Source organism: Amblyraja radiata, chromosome 3, assembly GCF_010909765.2.
Source record: "Amblyraja radiata isolate CabotCenter1 chromosome 3, sAmbRad1.1.pri, whole genome shotgun sequence".
Classification (NCBI taxonomy): domain Eukaryota; kingdom Metazoa; phylum Chordata; class Chondrichthyes; order Rajiformes; family Rajidae; genus Amblyraja; species Amblyraja radiata.
The window spans coordinates 14,134,093-14,158,928 of record NC_045958.1 but is presented as its reverse complement, the minus strand read 5'-3'; the positions used below and the strand labels follow the sequence as shown (position 1 = coordinate 14,158,928).

Here is a 24,836-nt window from a genome sequence, read left to right as displayed (position 1 = left end):
TACCTAATCTATTTTCAAAGGTGCTCAACTGTTTAAAACTTGCTTTGTTACTCAGTTTCCAATATTTTAAACATTTTCTCCTCGGTTATACCGTTGCAATGCATCCTTATTTTGTGATGGCAGTCTCATTAATTGAGAACTTTGCCCACATCCTTCACCCTGCACATTTAATTATAGTTTTGGTCCATAATAGGTTCCTCTACGCTTCCACATAACTTACTTTTTGTAAGGATTTTATTCCGTTCTCTCTTTGCCCACTGGTACCTCATTTTTATTTCCTTCAATTGTGACCTCTCCCCTCTTCCATCATATTTGATGAATTCTCAACTGTTTATTTTCCTTTCTTGCACCTCTGCATCTCCTGCATCCCACACAGATGAAGAATAGGGTTCTTGTTGTCCTCTCTTTCCAGCCTCCACTTAAAATCTCTGCTGTTTATAGCACGTTCCCATGTAGCCAGTGAAAATGCAGAACCTTAGTTACATATCTTCCCTTCTGACAATTTGGGGCCACAAACTTTTCTTCCAATTGAAGCGGTGATTCACTTGTAGTGCTTCCAGGTAAGTGCCTTGGTGTCTACAGTATTATTTGGAAAATCCAAATTCAGATTGAGAGACTGCTTTACATAACACAAAATACAAACCCAATCTACAAGGGTGATCCTGAGCCTGTCGGTATAATCCCCCATCCCTCCATTTCTGTCTTCTCTGTCTTTGGCCTCTTGTATTTTGCCAACAAATCCCAAGGAACAACATCTGATTTTCCCACTGGCAATATTGCAGCTCTCTCGTGTCTCTGCATTAATGTCACCATTTCAGATGATCAGCCTTTCCAGTTTGTTTCAGAACAGTGGTGATATTCCCAGTATTTTCTCACAATTCTAATTCCCTGCAATTCATTTTTATATCTCTCAATTTCACCTCCCTTTCTCTCTACCCAGTTCTTATTCATCTTCTACTTCTTGCCCAGACAGATCAACTGCAGTTAATAAGTGGAGTCACACATTCTGAGGGTCCCAACCCAAAATGTCAGTCTGTTGTCTGGCAGAGCTAGTTGGCTATATTATCTCATATTAGAAATGGTTATTGACTACAGGAAATGCAAATGTTGCTCGCTACTTACCAGAATCACAAAAATGATTATGTGGACAGCATGGATTTCTGCCAATTCTCAGTTCCCAAAAGTAGTATGTCCAAAAGCTTAACACTATTGTGGCTATTTGTTAAGAGCATACAACCTCTCAAAAAATAGCCAAAATATTTGTTGTGCAACTTGTTGGGAGGATAGTTATAGGTCACCTATTATTATCATTGAGACTATTTTAAAAAGTTGGAAAATGTTTACACACTTTATTAGAAATAATTCAAATCTCTTCACTCTGAGGCTACCGTAAATATCTGAAATAATGTTTTAATGGTGATAAATATACTATTTTCTTTCAATTGATCTTTGGTTGTAGATTTTACTGGCATGTTTGTATTTATTGGCCATTACTAATTGCTCCAAAGAAATGGTAAAAGTGGACTTCATGAATGCTGTTGTCGTTTTGAAGTTATACTCTCATTGGTTGATGGCTATATCCAGCATTGATTAAAAAAATAATTTAGTCTGGGTGAGCCTATTTTATTGTTTTCCATAATAGTGAAATAATGTATAAATTAGTATCCCTTAATGTGATACTATTTCCTCTCTAGTGAAGACTGGCAGATGTCCGGTTCTGAGGAGGAAGAAGATCGAGAGAAGAGTACCTCAGGAGACAGCGAATCTGACTACCAGCCCAACAACAAAGTGAAAAGCAGAAAACCACAGTGCAGGTAAAACTTTGAAGAACTTATACAGGTCTACCACTGATTTTCCGGCACCCTTGGTTCAAGAGCGTTTCTGGATTATTCGTTCTGATGGAGCAGCAGAGGTCATGGCATCTGAGAGGAGTCCAAAGTTACCATAATACTCTACCTCGGCAGCTGAGGAGCCTGCAAAGTCGACCTCCGGTCAACTATGGGAACGGTGCTGCTGGGCTGGAGTTCCTGAGCCTCGGCTGCAGGGAGCAAATTTGACCTGCGGATCGGCCGCGGAAGTCAGTTAAGGGAATAGATCTGTTGCTTCTGGCCGGGCTGGTGTTCCAAAGCCTCTGGCCGCAGGAGGCAAATGCAACTTTCCAATCAGCGCGGAAGTCCCGATGAGGACGTGATCGACCACCTCACCTCATGAAGATCCCCCCCCATCACTGAAGAGGGGTTTCGGCCCGAAACGTTGCCTATTTCCTTCGCTCCATAGATGCTGCTGCACCCGCTGAGTTTCTCCAGCATTTTTGTGTACTGGAAAATTGGTGATGTACCTGTAATACGTAATTGACTTTTCTAACTGACAGTTCTTCAAAAGGCATACTGAATTTCTACACAATGCAGGATGAATATGAATGTACTTTTATCACAATCTTTATTGAAGTAATGTTAATGCTTATTGGATTAAGACTAAAAACTAGATATTTCTCATTGATGTAGTAATTTTTACAGGCTCCCCCACATTACCAGTATGTAAGTATGAATGTCACTGAGGGCTTGATTTGGGTTGGATACTATGTCTGACCTGATTAGACTTGGAAAATATGTAGATATGTTACTTATACCAAGCATGTGTTTAATGACTCCAATAGGTTACAGCTATACGGGCAGCGGTTTACTGTTAATGAGCCATTTTCCCACCCATGCTTTTAGAGCCCCTTTTATTCTATGGGCTTCCATGTTGTTAATCTTAGTGCAGCTCAACAGAATAACATTAACCAATTGAGGCGACCAGAAAGTAAGTCTATTAGCAGATAGATTTCATGCTTAACGTCCAGAAAATATGAGTTGGACACGTTGATCATAAAGTTCCTATTCTGAAGTACATTCTCACATTTCATTGCTTTTCTTCTGTGGACAGTGATATGAAATCATATCACTATGTTACTTGGTCTAAGTCACATGAGAGTGCAAGTGAAGTTGGTAGTCTGCCATTTAGATGCTGGACTGTATCTTGCATTACCCACTATCCACACATGCAGAGACAACAAGAGCAGATTTATATCCTCACTGCAAGTTAACAACTCTGGCTGCCCTGAAAAATAGTAGAATGTTAGGAAGAGCACAGTGATCCAACGGATAGTGCAGCCTTTTCAAGGGTCCAGCAACTTTGGGTCAGCACTGGCCTCTTATTCCTGTCTGTAGAATTTGCACAATCTCCTTGTGACATTGTGGGTTTCAACCAGGTGCTTTAATTTCCTTCTATATCTTAAATCCATGGTGGTTGTTAGGTTAAATGGATAGTGAAAATTATCACTATCATTTGGAATAAGTAGGGGTATTAATGAGCAAGTGTGCAAAGAGTTTATATTGAGGAAAGTGAGGTAAATGGGATTGCTCTGAGAGCTGACATAATTAACTCTTTCAGAACAGAGGCATATGTCCTGAAAGACCGTGCACCACATGTAATACTCCCCTAATTTTGTTTGGATTAAAGGATGTGCCAGACCATCAGTTGCTGGAAAATCGGTGGTGTACCTGTATAAAGTGTCTTGAACGTTCTTTGGAATTTAAGGCATAAAGTGAATGTGTGATTTACTTTGTCCTTGCATCCATTACATCAAAATGAGTTAGAATGGTTGTAGATAGAGAGAAGTTGTGAACCAGCTGCAATTCTTCATTTGGTGTACGTAAGGATGTTTCCATAAATCAGTTTGACTTTAGAGGAAAATGTAATTTGCAGGAATGGTCTGCACCTACAATATATATTTGCTTTAACATTGAGATATACATTTTCATTTAAGACTTTCCTGACTTGCTGACAGCTTCCTTCCACTTAAGAAATGTTGTTTGAGCTAAATTTGAGTTCAATTTTAGTAAAATGTTATAAGATTTGTATACAATGAGCAGCATTTTTAAAGTCCAACAGTTTTCCAATCTTTATGCATAGTCCCTTCTATATAAAGAGAGGAATTAATTGTGTTAAAGGGTTCATTGTCTCATAAATTTGGCAAGCTCTCGAATAACATTTTCAGTCGGCATCACCTCTCCATAATTAACTGACTTTAACTGTTGCATGGAATATAAGTTTAATTGAGAAATGAAGTTTTTCATCTGGATGAGTTTTTCATCTGGATGTGTCCTCAATTTTTGCCTGAGGATTTGGTGTTAAATTTAAACTGGATTTCAAACTAATTCTAGAACAGGGGTGGCATGATGTTGTTGCCTTACACCACCAGAGGCCCGTGTTCGATCATGACTACGGGTGCTGTCTGTATGGAGTTTGTACTTTCTCCCCGTGACCGCGTAGGTTTTCTCCGGGTGCTTCGGTTTCCGCCAACATTCCAATGACGGACAGGTTTGTAGGTTAATTGGCTTTGTTACAAATTGTAAATTGTCCCTAGTGTGTAGGATAATGCTGGTGAACGGGGATTAGTGATCGACGCGGACTCAGTGGGCCAAATGGCCTGTTTCCGTGCTGTATCACTAAACTAAACATAAATGTCTATTTTCTAGTCTATAATATATATATGCCCGAGCCAACACCCCTTTTCCCCCCAGGTCAGCAGCTAAGTAACTAAACCGCTTCTAACGTGCTATCACTGCCTGATCTGCCCAGGCATTCACATGCACAGCAATTCACGCAATAATTAAAGCTCAGGAAAATGAAAACCATGCACAATTCCTTAATTTTATTGAGAAGAAATGAATTCATAGGGATTGAAAGAATCTATGCAGGAGTAAATGATTTTTCTGCGTTGACTAGATGTTTTGGGGTTGACTACGGATTGAGTTGAGGAATTGCAAAGGCAAGAAGACACTAATTGGTGTTATCTACAGACCCCCAAATAGTAGCCCAGATGTAGGGTGTAAGTTGCAGCAGGAGTTAAAACTGGCATGTAACAAAGGTAATGCCACTGTGGTGATGGGGGATTTCAATATGCAGGTAGACTGGGAAAATCAGGTTGGTTCAGGACCCCAAGAAAGAGAGTTTGTAGAGTGCCTCCGAGATGGATTCTTAGAGCAGCTTGTAATGGTGCCGACCAGAGAAAGGGCAATTCTGGATTTAGTGTTATCCAATGAACCAAATTTGATAAGAGAACTCGAGGTAAAGGAACAGCTTGGAGGTAGTGATCATAATATGATTAGTTTTAATCTGCAATTTGGGAAGGAGAAGGTTAAATCGGAGGTGTCAGTGATGCAGTTGAACAAAGGGGACTATGAAGGCATGAGAGAGGAGCTGGCTAAGGTAGACTGGAAAGGGATCCTAGCAGGAATGACGGTGGAACAGCAATGGCAGGAATTTCTGGGCATAATCCAGAAGACGCTGGATCATTTCATTCCAAAAAGGAAGAAAGATTCTAATGGGTGTAGGAGTCAACTGTGGCTAACAAGAGAAGTTAGGGATAGAATAAAACTAAAAGAAAAGATGTATAACACAGCAAAGAGTAGCCGGAAGCCAAAGGATTGGGAAACTTTCATAGGACAACAGAAGAAAATAAAACGGGCAATACGGGCTGAAAAGATGAAGTACGAGGGGAAGCTGGCCAGGAATGTAAAGAAGGACAGTAAAAGCTTCTTTAGGTATGTTAAGGGAAAAAGAGTAGCAAAATCAAATGTGGGTCCCTTGATGGCAGACACGGGTGAAATTGTTATGGGGAGCAAGGAAATAGCAGAAGAGTTGAACAGGTACTTCGGATCTGTCTTCACTAAGGAAGACACAAACAATCTCCCAGAAGTACTGGAGGACAGAGGATCTAAGGGGGTCGAGGAACTGAAAGAAATTTTCATTAGGCGAGAAATAGTATTGGGTAGGCTAATGGGACTGAAGGATGATAAATCCCCTGGGCCTGATGGACTGCATCCCAGGGTCCTCAGGGAGGTGGCTCTAGAAATAGTGGAATCATTGGTGATCATTTTCCAATGTTCAATAGATTCAGGATCAGTTCCTGTGGATTGGCGGTTAGCTAATGTTATCCCAGTTTTCAAGAAAGGAGCGAGAGAGAGAGAAAATGGGGAATTACAGACCAGTTAGCCTGACTTTGGTGGTGGCAAAAATGCTGGTCAATTATTAAAGAGGTAATAATGGGGCGTTTGGATAGCAGTAAAAGGATTAGTCTAAGTCAGCATGGATTTATGAAAAGAAAATCATGCTTGACTAATCTTCTGTAATTATTTGAGGATGTGACAAGTAAAATGGATGAAGGGGAGCCAGTGGATGTAGTGTATCTAGACTTTCAGAAAGCCTTTAATAATGTCCCGCACGGGAGACTGGTGACTAAAATTAGAGCACATGGTATTGGGGGTAGGGTGTTGACGTGGATAGAAAATTGGTTGGGAGACAGGAAGCAAAGAGTAGGAGTGAACAGGTCCTTTTCAGAATGGCAAGCAGTGGCGAGTGGAGTGCCGCAAGGCTCGGTGTTGGGGCTGCAACTGTTTACCATATATATTAATGATTTGAAAGAGGGAATTAGGACCAACACTAGCAAGTTTGCGGATGACACAAAGCTTGGTGGCAGTGTGAACTGTGAAGAGGATGTTAGGAGGTTGCAGGGTGACCTGGACAGGTTGGGTGAGTGGGCAGATGCGTGGCAGATGCAGTATAATATAGATACATGTGAGGTTATCCACTTGGGTGGCAAAAACAAGGGGGCAGATTATTATCTCAATGGGGTTAGGTTAAGTAAGGGGGAGGTACAGCGAGACCTAGATGTCCTTGTACACCGGTCACTGAAAGTTGGCGTGCAGGTACAGCAGGCAGTGAAGAAAGCTAATGGAATGTTGGCCTTCATAACAAGAGGATTTCAGTATAGGAGTAAAGAGGTTCTTCTGCAGTTGTATAGGGCTCTGGTAAGACCACATCCTGGAGTATTGCATACAGTTTTGGTCTCCTAATTTGAGGAAGGACATCCTTGTGATTGAGGTAGTGCAGCGTAGGTTCACGAGATTGATCCCTGGGAAGGCGGGACTGTCATATGAGAAAAGATTGAAAAGACTAGGCTTGTATTCACTGGAGTTTAGAAGGATGAGGGGATATCTTATAGAAACATATAACATTATAAAAGGACTGGACAAGCTAGATGCAGGAAAATTGTTCCCAATGTTGGGAGAGTCCAGAACCAGGGGCCACAGTCTTAGAATAAAGGGGAGGCCATTTAAGACTTTTTCACCCAGAGAGTTGTGAATTTGTGGAATTCCCTGCCACAGAGGGCAGTGGAGGCCAAATCACTGGATGGATTTAAGAGAGAGTTAGATAGAGCTCTAGGGGCTAGTGGAGTCAAGGGGTATGGGGAGAAGGCAGGCACGGGTTATTGATTGGGGACGATCAGCCATGACCACCATGAATGGCGGTGCTGGCTCGAAGGGCCAAATGGCCTCCTCCTGCACTTCTTTTCTATGTTTCTATGCCTAGTTTACAGGGAGGAGGTACAGAGGTTAATAGATGCTGGTGCTCAGAAAATTACGTAGCACTCAATACCAAAAAACAAAAGAGCTCATCGACTTCAGGAAGAAGCAGGGTGACCATCCCCCACTGCACATCAATGGAGAAAGAGTGGACAGAGTCTCCAGTTTCAGGTTCCTGGGCACCCACATCTCAGCAGATCTTATGTGGTCAACTAACACGCACTCCCTGGTCAAGAAGGCACAACAACGGCTTTACTTCCTAAGATCATTCAGGAAAGGCAACTTGCCACAACAGCTGTTAGTGTCATTCTACTGTTGCTCCATGCTGTTGCTCCAGGAGAGTGTCCTGACACATGGCATCCTGGTGTGTTATGACAACAGTTCTGTGGCTGACGAGAAGGCTCTGCAGAGAGTCATCAACACAGCCCAGAAGATCACCAACACACATCTGCCTTCCCTGGAAGATCTATAGCTCCTGTTGCCTGCGGAAGGCTTCACGCATCCTAAAGGACCCATGTCATCCCGCACATCACTTGTTTGCCCTTCCGCCCTCAGGAAAGCGTTACAGGTCCATCAAATCACACACCACAAGATTAACAAACAGTTCTACCCCAAGGCCATTGCCACTCTTAGCCAATATTTTGTACTGCTATAACATTATACGGTGGAATATTGCACATTCTGACGACATTTTTCTTGCCGTTTTTGCTGTTTTCATTGTTGTCATTTATTTATCTGACACATTGGAGTTCCGCTCGGGCAGTTCGCCTGAAATTTCGTTGTATGTATTTAGAAAGACAATAAAGTGTTATTATTATTTCAGGTATTTTTGCAAAGAATGGAAATGTACAACTATGAAACGCCTGCCTGCTAAAATATATATTTTAGAGCCATTGTTGCTTATGACCTTGAGTTAGCAGGAAAATAATGTAGCTGCAATCTTATATTGTACTCTGTTATTAAAGAGCCAAAACAAAAATGATAAAGAAGGGAAAAGGACTGAAGAGACCGGTTGAATCATCAGGTGACGACGACGACGATGATGAACATAAGAGGGCTTCTCGTCGTCAGGCAACAGTAAATGTCAGCTACAAGGAAGATGAAGATGCAAAAACAGATTCGGACGATTTGCTTGAAATCTGTGGGGAGGATCTTCCTCCTCCCCCAGAGGAAGAAGAAGAATTTGAAACATTAGAGAGAGTAATGGAATCGCGAATTGGAAGAAAAGGAGGTAAGTTATTACTCTTCATATGCATGGAAAAGTACCATTTAAAATAATGGCACTTGCCAAATAATGAATTGATATAAGCAAAATGGTTTTACCAGTATAATTTGGGCAATTTGTATTGTCTGGTATGTACAATCCTTATTATCCATATACTTCCATGAATTTTAGATTATGTTCCCACCCTTGGTAGAACAGATAGACAATAGGTGCAGGAGTAGGCCATTCGGCCCTTCGAGCCAGCACCGCCATTCAATGTGATCATGGCTGATCATCCCCAATCAGTACCCCGTTCCTGCCTTCTCCCCATATCCCCTGACTCCGCTATTTTTAAGAGCCCTATCTAGAGCCCTATCTAGCTCTCTCTTGAAAGCATCCAGAGAACCTGCCTCCACCGCCCTCTGAGGCAGAGAATTCCACAGACTCACCACTCTCTGTGAGAAAAAGTGTTTCCTTGTCTCCGTTCTAAATGGCTTACTCCTTATTCTTAAACTGTGGCCCCTGGTTCTGGACTCCCCCAACATCGGGAACATGTTTCCTGCCTCTAGCGTGTCCAAGCCCTTAACAATCTTAAATGTTTCTTCTCATCCAATGAGTTTCAATGAGATACCCTCTCATCCTTCTAAAGTCCAGAGTGTACTAGACCAGCTGCTCCATTCTCTCAGCATATGACAGTCCCGCCATCCCTGGATATGGCAAAATGTGTTGGAAGCTTCATTATATTTTATGAAATGGGTCTTAAAAAGGCATGAAATTTGTGAAGCATCAACAGAAGAGTGTCAAGGCTATTACGTTTTTATCAGGCCTCTTTGATACACCAGTAACTAACTTTACCTTTTGGAATACATTTCCAGGAATGGGAATTGAATCAGGTGTCATTACGATGCACTCTATAGCCATTTAGTTAGTTTTGCTGATTAGTTTTTATGATTTTATTTTGTTTTCTAGTAGTTATTAATAAAAAGTGCAAGTTCAAGAGTGCTGAGGTTTTGTTGGGAGATGCTAAGTCAGGTTGAAAAATAAAGTATTTCACATGTCCGACAAAATATATATATCTGTGCAAATGCTAAAAAAAAAATTCCCCTTCCCTCTCTCTTCTCACCACATGAAGTTAGTAATCACTGACATTTTTTTAATGGCTTTGAATAGCTCCAGTATTTCAGAGTTATTTTTGTGCGAAGAATGTCTGCACATGTAGTTGGGTTTATTATGTTGCATGTAAGAGGTCGACACAGCGAGCACATCGTGTTCAAGCATACTCAAATCCTCCAGGGGAGTGCTAGACAGGCTGTGCTGTTCTGGATAATACATATGGTAGGAGATTGAAAGTTGGGATATTACAATAATCAATTGTTAATAGCAAAGTTTTAACAAGATTGAGTCGAGGTGAAAAATATTCCTGTTAAATGTTAATGCATAATGAGTTCTTGCAATAAAGCAATCAATGGAAAGTAATCCAAATGAAAATTAAATTGTAAATGAAGGTTTTAGTTTGATATTTTATAACACTTCCTGCTGATTTAGCAACTGGTGCTGCCACCACTACCTATGCAGTAGAGGCTGAGGGTGAGCCCAATAGTGGTTTTGACCCTTTGGTGGAGGTTGGAGAACAGCAGTATTTAATTAAATGGAAGGGATGGTCTCACCTCCACAACACCTGGGAGAGTGAAGAAACACTTTTGCAACAAAATACAAAAGGAATGAAGAAATTGGAGAACTATAAGAAAAAGGATGAGGAGACCAAACGATGGTATGTAATGTCGATGTATCTTTCCTTTTAACATATCCTGACACATATCTTTCTGAAACCATACATTTTGCACTATTTTGTTTCTTTGCAACTATACCAATTATTTTCTGCTGGCATTGTTCTACCTTAAATTTTTTATGGGATGGTTCAGTGCTGCCCCAGATACTGTCCCAAGTTCTTGTTGGGTCTCATTGGTGTTTGTGTGGAATTTGCATGTTCTCTCTGGGTTGGGTTTCGGTCAGTACTCTGGTTTCCTTCCAGTTCTCAGATACACTGGCTGTTGGGTTAATTGGCCATTGCAAATTAGACCCTTTCAAACACTGCATCTACCTAGGAGGTGGTGTTATTTGAGCACATCCACAAACGGGTTTACCGGTAAAAACTATCAATGACATTATCAGAAACCGATTCGGCTTTTGCCTTCAGCTGCAAACCAATAGAACTTTTCTTGCTTCCCCGATTTTTTTAAACTGCATACTTGGTTTCAACCATCCTCTAATTAGGCACTTGGACAGAAACAAGGATTTTTCATTAGTTTGCATTTCTGCCATGGAGAGATTTATGGGTTTTTTTTAAATCAATTATAGTAATCTTTAATATCTTATTACTGGAACTGTTTGAAACCATTCCTGTCTGTTAACATACTGTAAAATAAAGCTTGTATGTAATGACCAGCTATCCCAACTTCATACAGATTTTCAGGATTTTTATGGTGATTGGATCATATATAGGACAGTTTCTGGAGATGTACAGAATAACTGAACTACAGTGCATTCAGAAAGTATTCAGACCCCTTCACTTTTTCCATATTTTGTTACGTTGCAGCCTTATTTTAAAATTGATTAAATTCTTTTTTTTTAAATTAAAATTGTTTTAATTTTATTGGAAGCAATTGCACAAAGATAAAACATTCGGCATCTAATATACAATTATTGTACAGCTTAATTTTTAACCTTATAACCTAAACTATGAAAATGAAAAAAGAAAAGAAAAAGAAAACAAGAAAGGAAAAAAGTGAAAAGTGAAAAGATAGATCGAAAAAGGGTCTTTCTTTTGTTCTTTTTCGATCTATCTTTTCACTTTTCACTTTTTTCCTTTCTTGTTTTCTTTTTCTTTTCTTTTTTCATTTTCATAGTTTAGGTTATAAGGTTAACAAAGTAATGCGGCCGAAAGATATAGAAATAAGAAAAAAGAAAAAGAAAGGTGGAGATATACCTTGCCCCTCGTCCCCTCCCCCGCCCACCTCACCCAACCCGGCATCGGATTTAAATTTAAATTTGTGTTGCACCATGCTATTCTTGTAATAATTCGGTGAAGGGTGTCCATGTCTTGAGAAATTGGTCTGTTTTTTCCGCCAAGACTAGCCTAATGTTTTCCAAATGTAGTGTCTTGGACGTGATGCACATCCTCACTGTAGGGACTGTTGTCTGTTTCCAAAATTTAAGTATTAGTTTTTTGGCTGTTATCTGGCCATAGTCGAGGAAACGTCTTTGAAATATCGTTAGCTCAGAACAGGCCTCTGACATACCTAGTGTGATCAATTTTATGTCGGGATCCAATTTTGTTTTAAGTATTTTGGAAAAGATATCAAAGATTCCCCTCCAGAAGTTTTGTAATTTTGTACAGGAAGCAAAAGAGTGGGTTATAGTCGCTTCTTGGAGGAGACATTTATCACAAATAGGAGAGACATTGAGAAGATCTTATTAAATTTAGACTTTGAATAATAGAGTCTATGCAGTATTTTAAATTGTATTAGCGAGTGCCTAACATTAAGAGAACAGTAGTGTGTATATATAGAAGACTTTCCTCCCAACTATCCTTTGAAATTGTTAAACCCAATTCATCTTCCCAAGCTCGCCTAATTATTTCCGACTATGGGATATGTCAATTTAAAAGGGTATTATAGAGGTACGATATTAATTTATTTGAGTCCGACTTTCTATTCATGCATTCATCTGGTATATCTATTTTTTTTTATCATCAATTTACTCACAATACTCCAGAATGAAGAAGCGAAAACAGGTGTTTAGAATTTTTTGCAAACTAATTAAAAATAAATAACTGAAATATCACATTTAAATAAGTATTCAGACTCTTTGCTATGACACTCAAAATTGATCTTAGGTTCATCCTGTTTCCATTGATTATCCTTGAGATGTTTCTACAACTTGATTGGAGTCCACCAGTGGTAAATTAAATTGATTGGACATGATTTGGAAAGGCACACACCTGTCTATATAAGGTCCCACAGTTGACAGTGCATGTCAGACAAAAATCAAGCCATGAAGACAAAGGAATTGTCCATAGACCTCCGAGACAGGATTGTGTCGAGACACAGATCTGGGGAAGGGTATAAACAATTTCTGCAGTATTGCAGGTCCCGCAGAGCACAGTGTCATTCCTACGTCATTCTTAAATGGAAGAACTTTGGAACCACCAGGACTCTTCTTAGGGCTGGCCGCCGGCCAAACTGAGCAATCAGGGGAGAAGGGCCTTGATCAGGGAGGTAACCAAGAACCCAATGGTCACTCTGACCGATATCCAGAGTTCCTCTGTGGAGATGGGAGAACCTTCCAGAAAGACAACTATATCTGCATCACTCCACCAATCAGGCCTTTATGGTAGAGTGGCCAGACGGAAGCCACTCTTCAGTAAAAGGCACATGACGGCACGCTTGAACTTTGCCAAAAGGCACATAAAGGACTCTCAGACTATGAGAAACAAGATTCTCTGGTCTGATGAAACCAAGATTGAACTCTTTGGCCTGAATGCCAAGCGTTACGTCTGGAGGAAACCAGGCATCGTTCATCACGGTGAAGGATGATGGTGGTGGCAGCATCATGCTGTGGGGATGTTTTTTAGAGGCAGGAACTGGGATACTAGTCAGGATCGAGGGAAAGTATAGAGAGATCCTTGATGAAATTTTGCTCCAGAGCGTTCTGGTCCTCAGACTGGGGCGTAGGTTTACCTTCCAACAGAACAACAACCCTAAGCACACAGCCAAGACAACGTAGGAGTGGTTTTGTGACAAGTCTGTGAATGTCCTTGAGTGGCCCAGCCAGAGCCCGGACTTGAACCCTATCGAACATCTCTGGAGGGATCTGAAAATAGCTGTGCATCGACACTGCCCATCCAACCTGACAGAGCTTGAGAGTATCTGCAGAGAAGAATGGGATAATTTACCCAAATACAGGTGTGGCAAGCTTGTAGTGTCATACCCAAGAAGACTTGAGGCTGTAATCGCTGCCAAAGGTGCCTCAACAAAGTACTGAGTACAGGGTCTAAATACTTATGTAAATGTAATATTTTAGTTATTTCTTTTTAATTGCTTTGCAAAAATTTCTAAACACCTGTTATCGCTTTTTTATAATGGGGTGTTTGTAGATAAATGATTTAAAAAAAAAAAAGAATTTAATCCATTTTAGAATAAGGCTGTTATGTAACAATGTGGAAAAAGTGAAGGGGTCTGAATACTTTCTGAATGCACTGATATCAAAGATTTCTATGTCAAAACATGGTCTAGAAAACTTCAAACACTTCCGTAGAGTAATAAGGGTTAACATAAGTAGTCTTTCTATCATTGTCACCACAAAAACTGACATAGCATAAATGTAGACAAATATTTTGAAATAGAGTAAATATTAAATGTTACAGGTGAGAATTATTTTCAAAACAAAAGATTAGCTATTTAGCCTTCAAGTCATTGTTTATTATTGTTTTCATTTATTTTACATATAATTTTGAAACTTTCGAAATGCTTAATATTGTAGGTTTAAAACAGCGTCGCCTGAAGATATAGAGTACTTGAGCTGTCAACAGGAATTGGTAGATGATTTGCACAAGCAATATCAGTTGGTGGAGCGAATAATTGGTAAGAACTAAATATGTACACTTGTACAAATATAATGTATGTAGGGTTTATTGATGATATTGTATAACATCAGCATGCTTCAGTAGATTATGGATTATGTTAGACTACTGTTCCATTCATACAGTGTTAAAATAGACATGTATTATTTTTATTTTTTTTTAAATTTTTCCTTTTTATCAACTCGAGCAGCAGTGTGATGGGGCTGTCGTTAGTGGTCAGTGGCAAATAGCTTTTCAGTCTGATATGATTTTGATTGAGGGCTCTGTTACAGTGCTGACTTGATGTCAAAGACTAAGTGTTGTGTTTTTCTGTCGTTGTGAATCGTATGAATTCCATGTGATGACAACTGGAGTTCTCTTGAGTTGAATTAATGATAGCAACAGGTTATTTCAAAAGATTTTCCATTTTGATAATTTGAATCGTTGCTTCCTTGAAAACGGGTAGATAAATAGGCTGGATTTATTCTGTTCAAGTGAATTGCTGCCGTGTTGGATGAATGCTAGTGTTATGATGGTATTAGAATATATTCAAGAGTGGAATACTTAAAATTGATATTGCAGGCCAGCTAAAAACAGAAAATTAATCAAAAATAATTTACATGTAATATATGTTAGAATTGTTCATAGACTTTCAAGAGCAGCGCCATTAGTATAAAATATTTTATTAATATCTAATAGAATACACAGTGTCCTCCATAATGTTTGGGACAATGACCCATCATTTATTTATTTGCCTCTGTACTCCACAATTTGAGATTTGTAATAGAAAAAAATCAAGTGGGTAAAGTGCACATTGTCAGATTTTATTAAAGGCAATCTCTTTACATTTTGGGTTCACCATGTAGAAATCACAGCTGTGTTTATACCCCCCCCCCCCTCCCCCCCCCCAATTTCAGGGCACCATAATGTTTGGGACACATGGCTCCACAGGCATTTGTAATTGCTCAGGTGTGTTTAATTGCCTCCATGCAGGTAGAAGAGAGCTCTCAGCACCTAATCTTTCCTCCAGTCTTTCCATCACCTTTGAAAACTTTTATTGCTGTTTATCAACATGTTGTGCCAATGAAAGTTAAAGAAGTCAATATAACACTGAGAAATGAATAAAACTGTTAGAGACATCAGCCAAACCTTGGGCTTACCAAAATCAACTGTTTGGAACATCGTTAAGAAGAAAGAATGCTGGTGAGCTTACTAATCGCAAAGGGACTAGCAGGCCAAGGAAAACATCCACAGCTGATGACAGAAGAATTCTCTCTATAATAAAGAAAAATCCCCCAACACCTGTCCGACAGATCAGAAACACTCTTCAGGAGTCAGGTGTGGATTTGTCAATTACCACTGTCCGTAGAAGACTTCATGAACAGAAATACAGAGGCTACACTGCAAGATACAAACCACTGGTTAGTCGCAAAAATAGGATGGCCAGGTTAGAGTTTGCCAAGAAGTACTTAAAAGAGCAACCACGGTTCTGGAATAAGGTCTTGTGGACAGATGAGACGAAGATTAACTTATATCAAGATGGCAAGAGCAAAGTATGGAGGAGAGAAGGAACTGCCCAAGATCCAAAGCATACCACTTCATCTGTGAAACACGGAGGTGGGGGTGTTATGGCATAAGATGTATGGCTGCAGAAGGTACTGGCTCACTTATCTTCATTGATGATACAACTGCTGATGGTAGTAGCATAATGAATTCTGAAGTGTATAGACACATCCTATCTGCTCAAGTTCAAACAAATGCCTCAAAACTCATTGGCTTGCGGTTCATTCTACAGCAAGACAATGATCCCAAACATACTGCTAATGCAACAATGTAGTTTTTCAAAGCTAAAAATGGTAATTTCTTGAGTGGCCAAATCAATCACCTGATCTGAACCCAATTGCCTTTTATATGCTGAAGAGAAAACTGAAGGGGATGAGCCCCTAAAACAAGCATATGCTAAAGATGGCTGCAATACAGGCCTGGCAGAGCATCGCCAGAGAAGATGCCCAGCAACTGGTGATGTCCATGAATCGCAGACTTCAAGCAGTCATTGCATGCAAAAGATATGCAACAAAGTACTAAACATGACTACTTTCATTTACATGACACTGCTGTGTCCCAAACATTATGGTGCCCTGAAATGAGGGGACTATGTATAAACACTGCTGTAATTTTAAATGGTGAAACCAAAATGAATAAAAATGGCCTTTATTAAAACTTGACAATGTGCATTTTAGCCATATGTGATTTTTTTTTTTCAAATTGTGGAGTACAGAGGCAAATAAATAAATGATCGGTCTTTGTCCCAAACATTAAGGAGGGCACTGTATGTGACAGCTTGCATGTAAAAGTTGTAACAGCTTACGATTGGGCATGAAGGAGTAGATCCTAATGCTAATTAATTCTTAAAGACTGCTTCAAAATGCTAATGGAGGGTGGACTTTCTAAGTTGTAGGACCTGCTTGCTGGAATGTAATATTGAATCAGTATTCCGAAGTTGGGAGTTTTCGGCAATTTTGAAGTCCACTTGAAAAGTGAAGTGAGGGTCAATCTAATAATAAAAAATGAATAAGAAATTCATCAGAAAATAAAAAGAAAAGCTTGGAAAATCTGAATTTTAATCAAAGCCAAATAATATGTTAAAGTTCTTATTGAAACAGGACTGGTATCAAAATGTGATATTTGCTAAAAGGAATCAGAAATGTGGGAATAGAGTTTGGGCCATTATTCTTGTGAATGCCAGTGCAATGTGTTTGGGTCAAATTGACTGAATCTTTGTTATCTCAATGTAATACATGTAATTCTTGCGGAATTGCAAAAGAGGGACAGGAAATGGTGAAAGTGGTAAATACAGAAAATTTGGGCTGATGCTTAGGCAGCATCTGAGGAATGAGTCAACATTTCAGGTCCTGGTGTGTTAATAGATTACGCATACACAACTCGTGGGATGATTCCAGCATTTTCTGTTTGTATTAGATTTCCTGGCATCTATGAATTATTGGAGGAAAAAAAAGTAAACGTGATTTAATCTTTACTTTATGTATATTTTTGACATCGGGAAGTCTTCAGTTATCTATTTTATCTTTACCAGCACACTCCAACCAGAAGTCTGCTTCTGGTCATCCAGACTACTTGTGCAAATGGCAAGGTTTATCGTACTCTGAGTGCAGCTGGGAAGATGGTGCTCTTATGTCCCGAAAGTTTCAGTCACACATTGATTCATACACAAACCGGAACCAATCCAAATACATTCCTTTGAAGGAATGCAAGGTAAGTAGCTTCAATATTTAAGTTTATATGTGTTAAACTTATTACTATACAGCTAAATACTTCTCAAATTAATCTATAAAGAAAATCTTTGCTGTGTAAAGTGGTAATTTGTGAAAGTCAATAGGTGTAGTTTTATAGTTTTAGTTTTTGTGATACAGCATGAAAATAGGGTCTTCAGCCCACCGAGTCCCCGCTGACCAGCGATCACCCGTATACTAGTTCTATCCTACACATTAGGGACAATTTACAGAAGCAAATTAACTTACAAACTTAAACGTCTTTGGAATGTGGGAGGAAATTGGAGCACCCGGAGAAATCCCACGCGGTCACATGGACAACATACAAACTTCATACAAACAGCACCTTTGTCAGAATTGCAACTGGGCATCTGGCACTGTAAGGCAGCAACTTTACCATTGTACCACTGTGCAGCTCTGGGGAAGGTGTGCAGGTAAGGATAAGATAATGATGGTAACTGAGGAATTTAAATTAAAGTCATTAAATCATTATTTATAAGTAGGCTAGTCTCAGGAAAGGTAATCACAAAGCTGCAGTTTTTTATAAAAACCCTATTAGTTCATGAATTACCTACAGGGTGGGAAATCTGCCATCTTCCAGCTGGTCCAAGTGTGGCCCAGGCAGACCAATGTGTTTGTCTCTTAATTGCCTCAATTGGAGGGGCAAGTACAATGGACCATCATCAACTCCATAAAAAATGTGGAATTCTTTTTTAACTTACATTTGGTTCCCATTACACGTGAAAACATTTCCTGTGACTTTATCCATCATTTTTAAGATTGAATGTTGTTTCAATTGTGATGTTCAAAGAGCTCCATGTACATATCCTGTCATAAACATTTTAACCGTAAAATTTCAGTTGTGTGCTTTCTCTGGTTCATAAATTAATACAGATTGGTGAATGAGCGAGCAACCAGTAGATCATCGATATTGGCCATCCTGTAATTCTTGCATTTTGTAGGGTACATTTCCATAGATGCTTCAAGATCAATTAATGCCTAGTACAAACAGACACTTTCTTGTTGAATGTGCAACTGATGAAACATTTCATCTGTTGTATTACAACTGATTAGGTCACAGTTGACCACAAGTAAACTGGGCGATACCTAAAACATTCTTCACACTTCTGCTTTTGTGTCTTATGCAGGTCTTAAAGCAAAGGCCCAGGTTTGTTGCACTGAAGAAACAGCCAGCCTACATTGGAAGCTCTGACGTACTGGAGCTTAGAGACTATCAGTTAAATGGCTTAAATTGGTTAGCGCACTCCTGGTGCAAGTAAGTAATTACCGACTCCATGTTAAATATTTCAAGATTTTAGTTGTGTTTCTGCAAAAGGCAAATTGGTTAAATTGTATTTCAATTTCCTTGTAAAGTACATTGCTAACCACACCATAAAATCTTCCAGAATACCGCGATTGATCAGAAAAGGCATTCCTTCAATGAATGCAAACCATGGAGAGTATCTTATGTTTAAAATTCCCCAAACCTTTTCGTTAGTTCAACCAGTTTTACCCAGACTAATGAAACAAGTAAAAACTCAGCCACTTAATATTTTATTTTTCATAGTGCTGTTTCTTTTTGTGATCTTTGAGGCAGCGGGTTGGAAAACCAATTTGATTTAAATGTTTAGTTTTCCCAGTTAAGTACACAAGATAAATTTTAAAATTGTTACCTTATATAATTTTTTCATCCAAAATAATAATAGTTTATATCAGTTGGGATCACGGAGACATGGCTCCAGGGTGACCAAGGCTGGTAGCTGAACATCCAGGGACATTCAATATTCAGCAGGGATAACAGAAAGGCCCAGGAGGTGGGGTAGCGTTGCTGGTTAGAGAGGAGATTAACGCAATAGAAAGGAAGGACATTAGCTTGGAGGATGTGGAATCGATATGGGTAGAGCTGCGAAACACTAAGGGGCAGAAAACGCTAGTGGGAATTGTGTACAGGCCACCTAACAGTAGTAGTGGAGTTGGGGATGGCATCAAACAGGAAATTAGAAATGCATGCAACAAAGGTAAAACAGTTATAATGGGTGACTTCAATCTACATATAGATTGGGTGAATCAAATTAGCAGGGGTGCTGAGGAAGAGGATTTCTTGGAATGTATGCGGGATAGTATTCTAAACCAACATGTAGAGGAACCAACGAGAGAGCAGGCTATTCTAGACTGAGTATTGAGTAATGAGGAAGGGTTAGTTGGCAGTCTTGTTGTGCGTGGCCCCTTGGGCAAGAGTGACCATAATACTTGGGTCACTATGTATTGAGTTCTTCATTAGGATGAAGAGTGACATAGTTAATTCAGAAACAAGGGTTCTGAACTTAAAGAAAGGTAACTTTGAGGGTATGAGACGTGAATTGGCCAAGATAGACTTTCGATTGATTCTTAAAGGATTGACGGTGGATATGCAATGGAAGGCATTTAAAGACTGCATGGATGAACTACAACAATTGTTCATCCCAGTTTGGCAAAATAATAAATCAGGGAAGGTAGTGCATCCGTGGATAACAAGGGAAATCGGGGATAGTATCAAAACAAAAGATGAAGCATACAAATTAGCCAGAAAAAGCAGCCTACCAGAGGACTGGGAGAAATTCAGTCCAGCAGAGGAGGACAAAGGGCTTAATTAGGAAAGGGAAAATAGATTATGAAAGAAAACTGGCAGGGAACATAAAAACTGACTGCAAAACTTATTATAGATATGTGAAGAGAAAAAGATTAGTTAAAACAAATGTAGGTCCCTTGCAGTCAGAAACAGGTGAATTGATCATGGGGAACAAGGACATGGCAGACCAATTGAATAACTACTTTGGTTCTGTCTTCACTAAGGAAGACATAAATAATCTGCCGGAAATAGCAGGGGACCGGGGGTCAAATGAGATGGAGGAACTGAGTGAAATCCAGGTTAATCGCGAAGTGGTGTTAGGTAAATTGAATGGATTAAAGGCAGATAAATCCCCAGGGCCAGATAGGCTGCATCCCAGATTACTTAAGGAAGTAGCCCCAGAAATAGTGGATGTATTAGTGATATTTTTTCAAAATTCTTTAGATTCTGGAGAAGTTCCTGAGGATTGGAGGGTAGTTAATGTAACCCCATTTTTTAAAAGGGGAGGGAGAGAGAAAACGGGGAATTACAGACCATTAGTCTAACATCGGTAGTGGGGAAAATGCTAGAGTCAGTTATTAAAGATGGGAGCAGCACATTTGGATGCTTCATCACATTAAAGATGCTTCATCCAACATTTGGAAAGTGGTGAAATCATTGGACAAAGACAGCATGGATTTATGAGAGGTAAATCATGTCTGACGAATCTTATAGAATTTTTCGAGGATGTAACTAGTAGAGTGGATAAGGGAGAACCAGTGGATGTGTTATATCTGGACTTTCAGAAGGCTTTTGACAAGGTCCCACATAAGAGATTAGTATGCAAACTTAAAGCACACGTTATTGGGGGTTCAGTATTGATGTGGTTAGAGAACTGGCTGACTGGCAGACAGGAAGCAAAGTGTAGGAGTAAACGTGTCCTTTTCAGAATGTCAGGCAGTGACTAGTGGGGAACCGCAAGGCTCGGTGCTGGGATCCCAGCTATTTACAATATATATTAATGATCTGGACGAGGGAATCGAATGCAACATCTCCAAGTTTGCGGATGACACAAAGCTGGGGGGCAGTGCTAGCTGTGAGGAGGATGCTAGGAGGCTGCAAGGTGACTTGGATAGGTGGGGTGAGTGGGCAAATGCATGGCAGATGCAGTATAATGTGGATAAATGTGAGGTTATCCACTTTGGTGGCAAAAACAGGAAAGTAGACTATTATCTGAATGGTGCCGATTAGGAAAAGGGGAGATGCAACAAGACCTGGGTGTCATGGTACACCAGTCATTGAAAGTAGGCATGCAGGTGCAGCAGGCAGTGAAGAAAGCGAATGGTATGTTAGCATTCATAGCAAAAGGATTTGAGTATAGGAGCAGGGAGGTTCTACCGCAGTTGTACAGGGTCTTGGTGAGACCACACCTGGAGTATTGCGTACAGTTTTGGTCTCTTAATCCGAGGAAAGACATTCTTGCCATAGAGGGAGTTCAGAGAAGGTTCACCAGACTGATTCCTGGGATGTCAGGACTTTCATATGAAGAAAGACTGGATAGACTCGGCTTGTACTCGCTAGAATTTAGAAGGTTGAGGGGGGATCTTATAGAAACGTACAAAATTCTTAAGGGGTTGGACAGGCTAGATGCAGGAAGATTGTTCCCGATGTTGGGGAAGTCCAGAAAAAGGGGTCACAGTTTAAGGATAAGGGGGAAGTCTTTTAGGACCAAGATGAGAAAAACATTTTTCACACAGAGTGGTGAATCTGTGGAATTCTCTGCCACAGAGGTAGTTGAGGCCAGTTCATTGGCTATATTTAAGAGGGAGTTAGATGTGGCCCTTGTGGCTAAAGGGATCAGGGTACAGGATACAGGATACTGAGTTGGATGATCATATTGAATGGCGGTGCAGGCTCGAAGGGCCGAATGGCCTACTCCTGCACCTATTTTCTATGTTTCTATATCTTTTTTTTGTTTGTCTGGTAAGAACTGGACATATATAGTGCTACTTTAAGTGCCATTAAATAATATTTCAAAATTTGTTTAATATAGTTTCTCTCCATTTTAATTAATTTGTTATTTTACACTAATTGAAAGTAAGTTTTGCAGAATAATTTCTTGCTTCTTTTATTTCACAGGACCAATAGTGTTATTCTTGCTGATGAAATGGGTTTGGGGAAAACCATACAAACTATCTCCTTCCTCAGTTATATGTTCCATGAGCACCAGCTGTATGGTCCTTTCCTTTTAGTAGTCCCGCTCTCAACTCTCACTTCCTGGCAACGTGAAATCGAGTTGTGGGCGCCTCAGATGAATGTCGTAGTCTACTTGGGAGATATCAGTAGCCGTAATATGGTAAAATGCCCTTCAATAATTGTTTCAAAGTTGCATCCCACAAATGTACTTTTTGGCTTCTATGAGGCACAGATAATATTAATTTTATCCTGAATTGCATGGTCAGTGCAACGTGAGGTATCATCTGATCAAGCATGTGAAATAGTGCAGGTCAATCAAGTTCAAATTGGTTAACGTATGTTTGCGGGCTAAACAACTATGGCCATGGGGCGCAGATCCCGGGGGGGGACGGGGGCCGCGTCCCCTCCATGTTTTGAGAGGTGGGGGACAATCACCCTCATGTTTTGTAATCCGGATTTTGAAATTTGGTGGGGGAAAAAATTCAAAATCTCCCCTTTCCGAGAGACAGGGGGGTTGGACTGATGATCGAGGGCGCAGTTTGGACGAGAGAGACGTCAGTCAGCAGGCAGTGGGGGGGGGGGGGGGGGGGACATGATGATTCAGCTCGATGATTGGTGTCGGTCAGAGGCAGAAGTAGGGGGTGGGACTGAGGATAAAGCGCGGTGATTGGAGGAGGGCGACGTCCCGGTGGAGGAAAGATCATAGAATGGAGCTTGAATCGGACTGTTCGCGGGGCTTTTCATCACCCGGCGCAGCTTAAAATCGGCTGTGGGATCTTCTACTGCCCCGCGGTCAAATTGCTGCATGGAGGCGATCAAGGCTCCCGATGTTGAAGCCCCCGCCTGGGCGATGGAAGATACCGCGGCCGGTTTTATGCCGCGCCGGGCGATGAAATTCCCCGCGAACGGGCCGATTTAAGCCCCACGATTCGGGACGGACGAAGCTGCTGTTGCTGAAGTTCGGAGTCGGTCACCAACCAGGTCAGCTCCCGATGTTATCGTCCACAGGGCCCACGGCCGAAGCATGCGCGTGCGGGCACCAAGAAATTGGTTTCTCCCCCCCCCCCATGTTTTTCTAGTAATTTCCACCCCTGACTATGACAATTGATATTATCCAGGCTAAACATTTTGTATGGTAATATTTGGTCCCTTTCTGGAGTGTTGTTACCGAAAAGGGCACTCTGTAGTAAGCCATGGGCTTGAAAGTATGAAAACAAGGGTTGTAACGTATCCCCCATTTGTATTTTTAGCACAGCCCCCACTAATCTCATCCATTTGTTATTTTGACATTATGCTTGTATGCCTTATTCCCCCAAACATTATTGGGGGAAATTTTCCAAATCTCCTCAACACACCCCTTTAAAATAAGTTTGAAACAAATTCAAAAGGTCACGATGTCTGCGTGTATGTTAACTGATAATCCAGTAGTATTATATTACAAACTATGATCTTTTCTCCAACCAAAGCTAGTGGGGCTCACTTTTGAAGTAATGTAGAGATTCTATGCATCTCTGGGTTGTTAACATGATCCCAAGGCTTTTTGGGAAATGAACTGTGTACCATCTGGTCTCTTAGATGTTACCTATTTTAGTTGATGTGAAATAGTCAATGTGAAATAATCAATAAAGAACCAACTATTTAACCTTTCTGTTGCTTTAACTTTGTTTATTTTATTATCAGATAAGAACATATGAATGGATGCATCCTCAGACTAAGAGATTGAAGTTCAATATCTTACTGACGACATACGAGATTTTACTTAAGGATAAGGTAGATATAAAATCATTCTGTGGGTTTTACTCCAATCCATAATTTTCAAATGAACATTTATCAATGATTCATCACTATTCATTCAGTTTAATTATGTATTTAAGAAATAGATGCTTTAAATTTTGTAAAGAAACTGCAGTGCAAATTGCAGCCTTTACAAATATTATTTGTGCTTTGAAGCACAGCTGTATAGTTACTCATGATGGCAAAGCATGTCGCATCATGACAGAAACAGAAAAATAGGTGCACGAGTAGGCCATTTGGCCCTTTGAGCCATCACTGCCATTCAATATGACACTTCCTTGGTGAATGTGCATCTGATGAAACATTTCATCTGTTATATTAGAACTCCTGATTAGGTTACAGTTGACCACAAGTAAACTGGGTGAAAACCAGTATCCCGTTCCTGATTTTTCCCCATATCCCTTGATTCCTTTAGCCCTAAAAGCTAAAACTAACTCTCTTGAAAACATCCAGTGAATTGGCTTCCACTGCCTTCTGTGGCAGAGAATTCCTCAGATTCACAACTCTCTGGGTGAAGAAATTTTTCCTCGTCACAGTCCTAAATGGCCTACACCTTATTCTTAAACTCAGACCGCTGGTTCTTGACTCCACCAACATTGGGAACATTTTTCCTGCACTTAGCCTGTCTAATCCTTTAAGAATTGTATATGTTTCTATAAGATCCCCTATCATTCTCCTAAATTCCAGTGAATACAAGCCCAGACGACCCATTCTTTCATCATATGTCATACCCGCT

At 40.2% G+C, this 24,836-nt stretch overlaps 1 protein-coding gene across 1 annotated transcript in view; it reads left to right on the top strand.

The window, feature by feature from the left end:
• chd1 (chromodomain helicase DNA binding protein 1) overlaps positions 1–24,836 on the top strand; it is a 146,753-nt gene that overhangs the window by 53,657 nt on the left and 68,260 nt on the right. The window contains exons 6-13 of the mRNA XM_033017363.1: positions 1,695–1,814; positions 8,375–8,640; positions 10,159–10,384; positions 14,155–14,255; positions 17,328–17,506; positions 18,672–18,799; positions 22,250–22,466; positions 23,987–24,076. Coding sequence (XP_032873254.1) covers positions 1,695–1,814; positions 8,375–8,640; positions 10,159–10,384; positions 14,155–14,255; positions 17,328–17,506; positions 18,672–18,799; positions 22,250–22,466; positions 23,987–24,076 — 1,327 coding nt within the window. The remainder of the gene's footprint in view (positions 1–1,694; positions 1,815–8,374; positions 8,641–10,158; positions 10,385–14,154; positions 14,256–17,327; positions 17,507–18,671; positions 18,800–22,249; positions 22,467–23,986; positions 24,077–24,836) is intronic.